Source organism: Staurois parvus, unplaced genomic scaffold, assembly GCF_062004578.1.
Source record: "Staurois parvus isolate SC_StPar_1 unplaced genomic scaffold, SC_StPar_1.0 ptg001437l, whole genome shotgun sequence".
Taxonomy (NCBI): Eukaryota; Metazoa; Chordata; class Amphibia; order Anura; family Ranidae; genus Staurois; species Staurois parvus.
In genome coordinates, this window is record NW_028319233.1 from 522,501 (window position 1) to 534,683 (window position 12,183).

At 47.4% G+C, this 12,183-nt stretch overlaps 1 protein-coding gene across 2 annotated transcripts in view; it reads right to left on the reverse strand.

The window, feature by feature from the left end:
* Positions 1 to 114: 114 nt before the first annotated feature.
* The window catches only part of HSPA12B (heat shock protein family A (Hsp70) member 12B), a 103,935-nt gene continuing 91,866 nt past the window's right edge, over positions 115 to 12,183 (reverse strand). For both annotated transcript variants that reach the window (XM_089662207.1, XM_089662208.1), the window contains exons 12-13: positions 8,615 to 8,718; positions 115 to 4,365 (exon numbers count right to left, since the gene is read on the reverse strand). In XM_089662207.1, coding sequence (XP_089518333.1) covers positions 3,731 to 4,365; positions 8,615 to 8,718 — 739 coding nt within the window. In that variant the 3' untranslated portion in view covers positions 115 to 3,730. The remainder of the gene's footprint in view (positions 4,366 to 8,614; positions 8,719 to 12,183) is intronic.

Below are 12,183 nucleotides of genomic sequence, written 5' to 3' on the forward strand. Positions count from 1 at the left end.
TGGCGGTGACTGTATAGGGTGTTTATGTTTCGACTCTCTTGGGTCACATTGGAAGAAGAGGAAGTGTTTGGGCCGCACATAAAAATCACTAACAATAAGGATGAGCAGAAAACGTTGGGCAGATGATCGAATTTTATTGTGTTCTGTGCTCAGGATGTGTGTGAACAGTGCAAAGGTAGGAGACGGCTGGGCACTGTGTCAGGGGTAGAGGGGAGGTTGTGGGTGGGGGCTGTGGGGGTACAACTGAAATCTGGGGGGGGGGTGGCCCTCCACAGCACTCCTCTAAATTTGGCCATGCAGCACATGTTTGGGTGGCGCTAGCGAGAGTCCCTGCATGTGCCGCTGGTACTGTTGCAAACATGGCATCCCCGGGATCCCTCCAGATGTGCCCGAGCCATGCTTGCCTTGGGTGCTATCCCAAGCATTGCATTCCCGGCAGCCCTCCAGATGTGCCTGAGCCATGCTTGCCTTGGGTGCTATCCCAAACACGGCATTCCCATCATCCCTCCAGATGTGTCCAGGCCATGCTTGCCTTGGGTGCTATCCCAAACACGGCATTCCCATCATCCCTCCAGATGTGTCCAGGCCATGCTTGCCTTGGGCGCTATCCCAAACACGGCATTCCCATCATCCCTCCAGATGTGTCCAGGCCATGCTTGCCTTGGGCGCTATCCCAAACACGGCATTCCCATCATCCCTCCAGATGTGTCCAGGCCATGCTTGCCTTGGGTGCTATCCCAAACACGGCATTCCCATCATCCCTCCAGATGTGTCCAGGCCATGCTTTACTTGGGTGCTATCCCAAACACGGCATTCACATCATCCCTCCATATGTGTCCAGGCCATGCTTGCCTTGGGTGCTATCCCAAACACAGCATTCCTGACATCCCTCAAGATATATCCAGGCTATGCTTGCCTTGGGTGCTATCCCAAAGACGGCATTCCTGGCAGCCCTCCAGTTGTGTCCAGGCCATGCTTGCCTTGCTTGCTATCCCAAAAACGGCATTCCCAGCAGCCCTCAAGATGTGCCTGGGTCATGCTTGCCTTGGGTGCTATCCCAAACACGGCATTCCTGGCAGCCCTCCAGTTGTGTCCAGGCCATGCTTGCCTTGAGTGCTATCCCAAACCTGGCATTCCCAGCAGCCCTCAAGATGTGCCTGGGTCATGCTTGCCTTGGTTGCTATCCCAAAGATGGTATTCCTGGCAGCCCTCCAGTTGTGTCCAGGCCATGTTTGCCTTGGGTGCTATCCCAAACACAGCATTCCCATCATCCCTCCATATGTGCCCGGTTCATGCTTGCCTTGCGTGCTATCCCAAACACGGCATTCACTGCAATCAGTTGAGCAGCTTGTGATTATTTTGGGCTGTTATGTGTCTCACTGGTTGTGGCTGGACTGCTTCCTCCTGCTTTCTGGACAGTTCTGTAAAGCGGTGAGCTGGGAGAGTCAAATCAGCAGCTGAATATTTATGCAGTCCCAGCCAATCCCCAGGGAAGGATGCCTAGATGATGGCTGGGAAGGGGCATAAATAGTTAAGGCATGGAACAGAATCTTCTTGTCCAGATGGTGGGGATCACCAGCCTGAAGGGCTGCTGCCCTTCTGGACAAGCCTGATATGCTGTTACTGCTCATTGAGGTCCTACCTATGCTAGCTGGTGAAGGTGGGTTATTCTACTGAACATTGCTGGAGCTGACGGAGGGACTTCTTTTGGGGATCTGGTCTGAAGAATTCACAGTAGACATGTCTGACAGATATTGGAAGGAGGCATCCAACTGTCCTAGGACATTACTGAGTGCTGACTAGTGTGCTGCTATCCCTCTTGCATTAGAGTCAGCTTGTTCTTAAAAGTGCACATTGTTCATGGTGTCCCCATGTAGCTCAGCCCACTATTTGCTGCTGCAAGGACTGTGCTCAGAACCTCTAGGACAGGGGTGTCAAACTGGCGGCCCTCCAGCTGTTGTGAAACTACAAGTCCCATCATGCTTCTGCCTTTGGGAGTCATGCTTGTAACTGTCAATCTTGCAATGCCTCATGGGACTTGTAGTTTGGCAACAGCTGGAGGGCCGCCAGTTTGACCCCTGTGCTCTAGGAGGAAGATAGGTGTCCTGAAGTTACTACTTAATGTTCTTGGAGTACCCCGAGGTTACCCTGCTCCCATCCAAGTTCAAGTTTTCCAATAAAGCATAAAAAAAGAATATCCTTAGATTGGTCATTGAGTCGGAGGAGTGACTGGGACTGTGTGCCGGGCTGCTAGTGTACCTACTGGGGAAAGAACCTTGGGATCAAACCAGCAGGCCCTTTAAGGGGTGAACGCTACATCAGCATCTCACCTATAATTGCAAATGTATGCAGCGGAGAACTCTGCTTATTTTTAAAGGTTAGACCAGGGGCGGACTGACAACTCATGGGGCCCCTGGGCAATAGAGGATCATGGGGCCCCTGTGTCCTTGCCCAAACTCAAAAAAGACTATAAAAAAGGTACCAGGGGCATCTCATGGGGCCCCCTACTGACCCCGGGCCCTCGGGCAGTGCCCGAGTTTCCAAATGGTCAGTCCGCCCCTGGGTTAGACTCAGGTTTCCCTTGGGTTCCTTGCTGGCTATCAGTGCTGAATAGCAGGGAATATTGTCTTATGCAGATGTGATTGAGAAAATGAGGCAGGCTCTATCTGACTTGCTGCAGCCTCTAATGCACATTGTGAGGAGCTCACAGTGTGCGGTGAAATCAGAGTCAGCCATTTCAGTCCAGGAGAGGAGCCGGTACAACTGTGGAAGAATGAAGGTAAGGCTGGAGGTCAACTATGTGTGCCATCTTTCTGGGTGGCAGAGGATCCAAAATGCTAATGGCAAGCTCCTTCCATTGTCCACAATGGTCAACCCATTGTTTATTTTAAAATTTCTTTCACAAAATGTATAAATAGTCACGCAGCCCTCTCCCCTGAGCCCATTCCAAAACCAAAGGAATCAATACGACGTCGGTCTTCCCTTTGTTGATATTTGACCACTAGAAATACAGGCTGGTACTCTCACAGCAAGTGTGAAAAGGAGCAGGAACGCTTGTGCCCTCTTGGTCTACCACCCTACAAGCCTGGTTTGTGGCAGGTGGACTATCCTGGTCTTGTCTTATTAAAAATATACAGTAGCAGCTGTGAAGAGAGCCACTGATCACCATCTTGGCATTAACATGGTGGTTGCATGACTTTGTTTATTAACAAAGCCACGTCACACAATGATGGCTTCTGATGTGGTTTTGTTTGCGAGCAAAGCCACGTCACACCACAATGGGTAATGTGTTTTGTTTTTTTTTGCAGGGCAACATGGTGAAATTAGAGGCTCATTTTGTTGACATTTCAGAGAATACAAATTGTGTTTCAGTTGCAAATTCAAATTCGTCAAGATCTCCTGCTCATTCCTACACTGAATCTGGGTTCTCAGCTCCACCATACAGTATGCTTTGAAAACAGAAATCGCATGACCAGAATCTTTCAAGAAGCAGGAAAAGCTACTAGGTGAATCAACCAGATGGCATCCTGCCATAATGGAGATATCCATTTGGGTGGACTGACTGTTCAATGAGTCAGTTCCTGTGGTATTTCAAAAATGCAACATATTAAAAAAAAAAAGTCTATATTGGATTGCAGTCATACTCTGTATTTCTGATATCCACAGTCCAGAGATTTATATATCATTAAGTGCTTGGAGTTATTGTCTCAATGAGATGAGACTTGGTCCATCAGTTGGACAGGAAGTCAATGGCGGCTCGGACAGTTTTTGAGGTCTTCACATCCATGGCGGTGACTTTGATCTCTGTGTCTCCAAACTGCATACTTGCTTTAATCTCTCGCCGAAATGTTTTGGCATCACTGATGTCTGGTAAGTCCAGGTTGATGGTGCCACACTTCCTGACTCCAGGATCGGTGATATAGACCACATCATCGGTGGAGGAGCAGTAGATGTTGATGATAATCTTACGTTGCCCGAGGCGGGCCGGGCAGTAGCTCCTCTGAACGATGTCACCGAGTGCCACCGATTGGTCCACCGAGACAAACTTGTCGAAGATGTCCGTGCACCAGTTCTTCCCATCTTTCACCAGGAGTTTCTCCTGTGGATGCTTCCCCTCAACAAACTTATTAAGGACTCCAACACCGTAGGTTAGGGGTGAACGTCGCACTCTCACTATAGTTGGGTCTAGACCAAATAGTACTGCGCCTTTGAGGATGGTCAGGCCAACGTCTTGTGGGATGATGACCCGGCAGATCTCGCTGAAGGCAGTCTGGACAGCATTCTGAAGCATCGGTGACTCTGCAAAACCACCCACCAGGAACAGGTACTTGATGCCTTTTACCTCTGGCTTGTTCATGAGGTCACCTGCAGAAAAGAAGTATAAGCATGTTGTAACTATTGCATAAATACAAACAGCTTTTCCCTCCTATTATATATACATGGTTTGAAAAGTTTGTTGTAGAGGAAACTGAGTGTCCTGCACAAAGCCCTGACCTCAACCCTACTGAGCACCTCTGGGATGAACTGGCATACCAGCTGTGAGTTAGGTCTTCTAATCCAACTGCCTGAACTCACAAGTATTGTTATTACTGAATGTGCAGAAATTCCGAAAGATACTTTCCAAAATCTTGTGGAAAGCCTTCCCAGAGGAACAAGTGACCTGCACAGAGCCTTGGCCTCAACCATACTGGACACCTCTGGGATGAATTGGAATACCAGCTGTGAGCTGACTACCTGACCTTACAAGTGTTGATATGACTGAAGGGGCACAAATGTCCACAGACACACTCCAAACTTTTGTGGAAAGCCTTTCTAGAGGAGTGAGTGGCCTGCACAGAGCCTTGACTGCAACCCTACTGGATACCTCTGGGATGAATTGGAATGCCAGTTGTGAGCTAGAAGTTCAAGTCCATCTATCTGATCCCACAAGTGTTCTTTTGGCTGAATAAGCTCAAATTTCCACAGACTCCAAAATCTTGAGGAAGTCCTTCGCAGAGGAGTAAGTGGCCTGCAAAAAGCCTTGACCACACCCCTACTGAACATCTCTGGCATGAATTGGAACACTGTTTGTGAGCCAGGCTGTCACGGTCAGGGGTCAGGCTCGGAGACCAGAAGCTATAGCAGTAGAGATACGCCCACCAACCAGCAGGCTAAGTATACAAGCAGATCACCCTTGTGGATGATGGAGGCTCACCTGAGATGCAGGTTCTAACAACTACCCAATATTCACCAGAGCTCCTGATGGTGGAGATGTTTTTTGCTGCATGTTAGTACCAGGTTGCAGTTCTCAGGATCACCGCACCAGGAGGTGAGCAGACCAGGGTCCAGTAGCAGATATAACAGTTAGAGATCAAGTAGAAGCGTAGTCAAGGATAGAGGTGCCACCTCATCCCTTTAATACTGAGCACATATTAATTACACAGTTTCTGAGGCTAATTTAATGCAGATAAGGCACTGAGGTTAATTACCACCTTAATCAGCCACAGAACCTGTGTAATTAATATGTGTTCTGTTTTAAAGGGATGAGTCGACTCTAGTTGAGGAACAATCCAAAGGTAGGTATTAAGTGGTAGCGAAGATACGGACAGCAGCAGGAATGACAAGAGTGAGATATTGGCTGGAGAGAACACATTAATTGGGCAAACAGGAAGTGCAAAGACATAGCTTTAATAGGAAGTTCATGGGGGGAAGCAAAGATTTCAAGGTTTAAGAGAAAGAAGGTTCAAGGCAAGATCAAGGAATTGCCCAGGAAGCTGTCCAGCATTCCAGGTGGCTCAGCAAGAAGAGGTGATGCCAGATAGAGCAGAGGTTACAGGTTCAGACTTGGCTCCTGACACAGGTGTTCTCATCCAACATCAGTACCTGACCTCTCACATACTTGGTTGAATAGACACAAATTTCCACAGACACCCTCCAAAATCTTGGGAAAAGCCTTTCTAGAGGAGTGACAGCTGGCATAGCTGCAAAGGTAGAGGAGGAAACTCCATAGTATTGGCTTTTGGAATGAGATGCCCAACAAGCTGATATAGATGTGATGGTCAGGTGTCCACCAATCTTCTGCCTATATAGGGGACAAGTTATTACAGAGAGTGGAAATTACTATCCAATCTCCCCTAGGTGAGGCACACTATGGCCTGCATTTTACAGCCCATTCATGATATACAGACTGTGGTGTGGAGCCTGCGGTGCCCCATGGAATATTTTCTACTTACCGCTGCAGAGAGAGCTCCAGGATTGGAGGGGAACAAGTCATATGACTTTGACAGGTTCTTATATTCATTAGACAAGACTCCTATTCAGGGGTGGACTGACAACTCATGGGCCTCCCCCGGGCAATAGGGGATCATGGGGCCCCTGTGTCCTTGCCCAAACTCAAAAAAGCTTATGAAAAAGGTACCAGGGGCATCTCATGGGGCCCCTACTGACCTCGGGCCCTTAGGCAGAGCCCGAGTTTCCAAATGGTCAGTCTGCCCCTGCTCCTATTCTTTATTATTGGGCTTCACCAGCTTCGGATTTCCGAAATCCATGGTACTGCCATATTGCTGCTTTCTACAGGTACCCCATAGTGTATTTTTGATGTTCCCTGGCTCTCCTCCCACTAATTTCGTAAGGTCTTTTCCTATTTTTATGGTTTTTTTTTCCAACAATATAAAATGAATTAAAAATTCAAACGATGTTAAAACCTCCTAACGGTTTGCAGACCAGAAATTAAATGATGAGTTTGAAATCTCACCAATGGTGTCACTGAGAGATAGAAGAAACCCATGAATAGTTTAACTCTCCAGCATCTACCCAATAGTGGAATATCAGTTTTGGATGGACTGTGGCCTTTATTATTCAGAACGGCAGACAACGGATATGAAGCTCTCGCCTCGCAGAAGATCCCTTCGGAGCTGTGCTATAATTCTTGCAGATGTTTTTCTCTCGCTCTCAGGGTTGCCCCATACATTATTAATATCGCTTAGACCGTATGCCAGTGAATAATCCGTATCTGTTACATCTCCTGCGGGTGAATCATGGCTCAGTGATGAATCATGCTGGGATATCTCTCAGGACACAATGGAGTAACACTATTCATGTGCAGCGCACGCTGATAAAATGACTGTCTGAGCCCCTGATGGAAAAAATCAACAAGAAGAAAGATGGGCAAACGAGAAAAATTCACAACTCTTCAAATGCTGCAATAAGGCACGTGAAGCAGCAGATAAAATGTTCCGGGGATGGAAGAGGTCTATCAACCCTAACCCTGGAAATACGACTCTCCACCTCCCTGACTCAGCAGTGTATTGCCTCTGGAAATATACTTTGGCCAAACGTTTGGACACCTCTATGAGCTTGTTGGACATCCCGATCCAACAAGCTCATAGAGGTGTCCAAACGTTTGGCCACCTCTATGAGCTTGCTGGACATCCCGATCCAACAAGCTCATAGAGGTGTCCAAACGTTTGGCCACCTCTATGAGCTTGTTGGACATCCCGATCCAACAAGCTCATAGAGGTGTCCAAACATTTGGCCACCTCTATGAGCTTGTTGGACATCCCAATCCAACAAGCTCATAGAGGTGTCCAAACATTTGGCCACCTCTATGAGCTTATTGGACATCCCAATCCAAAACCATGTCCATGAAACCCCTTTGCTGCTATAACAGCCTTCCCTCTTCTGGGAACACCTTACACGAGATTTTGAAGGGTAGTACATTTACTTACCTTATTCTTTGCTCCCATTGGCTCCTCCTTCCACATGACCCTGAAGCCTCTTCTCTTTGGTGCTCTGTCCGTTGGTTGCATACCTATAGTCCTCACGTTCAATGCAGGACCAGCAGTGCTACATTGTACGTGAGGATGCTGAGGGCCACCCACAACCTGGAGCATCGGAGAAGATAGGTGAGTGCCGGCTGTCAATTGGGGAAGGGGGAGAGAGTGATATGGGGTAAGTAAAGAAATCTTTTATCCCGGTACCCTGGGAGAAAATGAGCACTGAACTCTTCCAGTGCTGGGGAACCCCGTTGCAAGGGTAAAGATTTCAGGTCCCCAAAGGTTAGTTTTAAGGTGGAAATATTTCTAAAAGAGCTCTGAAAAACCTTGCAGTGGTAAAATATTCCTCCCCCCCAAAAAACAATTGTACATACACACCATGTTCACCTTGGTCAACAATCATTGCGGTGTCCTTGTACACGTTGTGGTCTATTTATTCTCGGTGTGAATGCCTCAGCATTTGTACAGCCATCATGAATAATCGCCGTAATGCGTCTAATATGTGTATCTCCTGTGATTGCCAGCTCCATCTAGTGGCCATAATATGGGATGTTCCAGGAAAATTCTGCATAATGGCCACTAGATGGAGCGGACGAACCATGAAAATACATATTTAACACACTAAGGGGATTATTCATGATGGCTGTGCAAATCCTAAAGAATTCACACAGCAATTATTTTTAATTAACTGACCCCCTATTTTTTGTCCATCTCTATGGTGAAAGGGGCAGTAGGTTGTGTTTGTACCCCACAGTCACTTGCAGCAGCAACTCTGTACCCAGCTATGAATTGCCGGATGAACCGTGTACTGTCTGTGCTACAAGGCTTCCATTGTGACTCAGCCTTTGGACTCTCCATACCTATGTGCTGGACGATCTGCTGGATGGTGGGCTGGAAGAGTTCATTCATGGCTTCAGAGGACATTCGCAGCATCCCCTGTGATGACCACTTCACGAAGTTCACACTACGACAAAGACACAAGTATGTGATTATTGCACGGCAGGGATGGAACATCATTCTTACTGTCCTGGTATCGGGAGGACCAGCTACTTCACTGCGCTGGAGGGTCTATTAATGCGGACTGCTGGAGGATCTATTGTTGCTGGGAGGTTAATTGCAGCTAGGAGGGATCTACTGTTGAGGGAGGGGTCTGTTGTTGCTGGCTGCTGGAGGGCTATTGATGCTGGCTGCTGGGAGATCTATTGTTGCTGGGAGATGAATTGTTTCTAGGAGGGATCTACTGTTGAGGGAGTTGTCTGTTCTTGCTGGCTGCTGGAGGGCTATTGATGCTGGCTGCTGGGAGATCTATTGTTGCTGGGAGGTCAATTGTTGCTAGGAGGGATCTACTGTTGAGGGAGGGATCTGTTGATGCTGGCTGCTAGAGGGCTATTGATGCTGGCTGCTGGGAGATCTATTGTTGCTGGGAGGTTAATTGTTGCTAGGAGGGATCTACTGTTGAGGGAGGGATCTGTTGTTGCTGGCTGCTGGAGGGCTATTGATGCTGGCTGCTGGGAGATCTATTGTTGCTGGGAGGGCTCTACTGTTGAGGGAGGGGTCTATTGTTGCTGGCTGCTGGAGGGCTATTAATGCTGGCTGCTGGGAGATCTATTGTTGCTGGGAGGTCAATTGTTGCTAGGAGGGATCTACTATTGAGGGAGGGGTCTGTTGTTGTTGCCTTTTGTTTAGGCTGGAGAGGTGGGGAAGGCGGTTATTATTTAGGCTGGAAAGGTAGGGAGGGGATTATTGTTTAGGTTGGAGAGGTTGGAGAGGTGGGGAGGGGGGTTATTGTTTAGGGTGGAGAGGTGGGGAGGGAGTTATTCTTTAGGGTGGAGAGGTGGGGAGGGGGGTTATTGTTAAGGGTGGAGAGGTGGGGAGGGGGGTTATTGTTTAGGGTGGAGAGGTGGGGAGGGAGTTATTGTTTAGGGTGGAGAGGTGGTTATTGTTTTTTAGGTTGGAGAGGTGGGGAGGGGGTTATTGTTTAGGTTGGAGAGGTGGGGAGGGGGTTATTGTTTAGGTTGGAGAGGTGGGGAGGGGGGTTATTGTTTAGGGTGGAGAGGTGGGGAGGGGGTTATTGTTTAGGGTGGAGAGGTGGGAAGGGGGTTATTGTTTAGGTTGGAGAGGTGGGGAGGGGGTTATTGTTTAGGTTGGACAGGTGGGGAGGGGGGTTATTGTTTAGGGTGGAGAGGTGGGGAGGGGGGTTATTGTTTAGGGTGGAGAGGTGGGGAGGGGGGTTATTGTTTAGGGTGGAGAGGTGGGGAGGGGGTTATTGTTTAGGGTGGAGAGGTGGGAAGGGGGTTATTGTTTAGGTTGGAGAGGTGGGGAGGGGGTTATTGTTTAGGTTGGAGAGGTGGGGAGGGGGGTTATTGTTTAGGTTGGACAGGTGGGGAGGGGGGTTATTGTTTAGGGTGGAGAGGTGGGGAGGGGGGTTATTGTTTAGGGTGGAGAGGTGGGGAGGGGGTTATTGTTTAGGGTGGAGAGGTGGGAAGGGGGGTTATTGTTTAGGTTGGAGAGGTGGGGAGGGGGTTATTGTTTCAAGTCTCCCCCAGACAACCCATAGTTAACCCCTAGTGCTCCAGGAATCCTTTGTCATGCTATTACCTATTACATACATATTGTATAGTAGAAACATAGATTTTTTTTATGAAGATAACTACAATAAACCTCTGATTTGAAAATGCTATATAAAGTAATACAAAACAATTCCAAGAAAATAAAAAAAAAATACCCTACATCCCATCTTCTGGTGGGCTTGCATAGGGGAGGGTGACATCGTTGGGGGTGATATCTTGGGAAAGCTGAAGATCTCAATTAGAGATGAGCGAATTTCTCAAAAATTCGATTCGGCTGATTCGGCGAATTCCAGTGTGAAATTCGATTCGATGCGAATTTCTTCGCTACGAAGATGACTTATAAAAAGGGTTTCTAGGCTTCAGAGAGCCTTTAAATTAGTGCAGAACACTGTACCTTTAATTTAAATGCCCTTGGAGATGAGGAAAGAGAAGGAGAAGGATGAGAAGAAGGAGAAGGAGAAGGATGAGAAGAAGGAGAAGGAGAAGGATGAGAAGAAGGAGAAGGAGAAGGATGAGAAGGAGAAGGATGAGAAGAAGGAGAAGGATGAGAAGAAGGAGAAGGATGAGGAGAAGAAGGATGAGAAGAAGGAGAAGGATGAGGAGAAGAAGGATGAGAAGAAGGAGAAGGATGAGAAGAAGGAGAAGGATGAGAAGAAAGAGAAGGATGAGAAGGAGAAGGATGAGAAGAAGGAGAAGGAGAAGGATGAGAAGAAGGAGAAGGAGAAGGATGAGAAGATGGAGAAGGAGAAGGATGAGAAGAAGGAGAAGGATGAGAAGAAGGAGAAGGATGAGAAGAAGGAGAAGGATGAGGAGAAGGATGAGAAGAAGGAGAAGGATGAGAAGAAGGAGAAGGATGAGAAGAAGGAGAAGGAGAAGGATGAGAAGAAGGAGAAGGATGAGAAGAAGGAGAAGGATGAGAAGAAGGAGAAGGAGAAGCAGAAGGAGAAGGATGAGAAGAAGGAAAAGGAGAAGGATGAGAAGATGGAGAAGGAGAAGGATGAGAAGAAGGAGAAGGAGAAGGATGAGAAGAAGGAGAAGGAGAAGGATGAGAAGAAGGAGAAGGAGAAGGATGAGAAGAAGGAGAAGGAGAAGGATGAGAAGAAGGAGAAGGAGAAGGATGAGAAGAAGGAGAAGGAGAAGGATGAGAAGAAGGAGAAGGATGAGAAGAAGGAGAAGGAGAAGGATGAGAAGAAGGAGAAGGATGAGAAGAAGAAGGATGAGAAGAAGAAGGATGAGAAGAAGGATGAGAAGAAGGACAGTTCTGTGACAGTTTCTGTCTATTTCTGACAGTTCTGGGACATTCACTCCATACAGCTGTTTCAACCGCTGTATGGAGGGAATGTCATGGAACTGTCAGAAATAGACTATTAATGACAGTTCTGGGACTGTCCTTCCATACAGCGGTTGAAACATTGTATGTATTTGTTTCCATAAATGGATCCATTTATGGAAACAAATACATACAATGTTTCAACCGCTGTATGGAAGGACAGTCCCAGAACTGTCATTAATAGTCTATTTCTGACAGTTCCATGACATTCCCTCCATACAGCGGTTGAAACAGCTGTATGGAGTGAATGTCCCAGAACTGTCAGAAATAGACTATTTATGACAGTTCTGGGACATTCCCTCCATACAGCGGTTTCCGGCAAAAAGTGTATGTGCAGAGTTCCTCTATTCTGCAGATACACTTAGAGGAGCTCTGCAGATACACTTAGAGGAGCTCTGCACATACACTTTTTGCCGGCTTGGAATTATTCTTATTTTCATCCTACTTCTTCTTCTTCTTCTTCTTCTTCATTCTCATCCTCTTCTTCTTCTTCTGAGGATGAGGATGAGGATGAAGAAGAAGAAGAAGA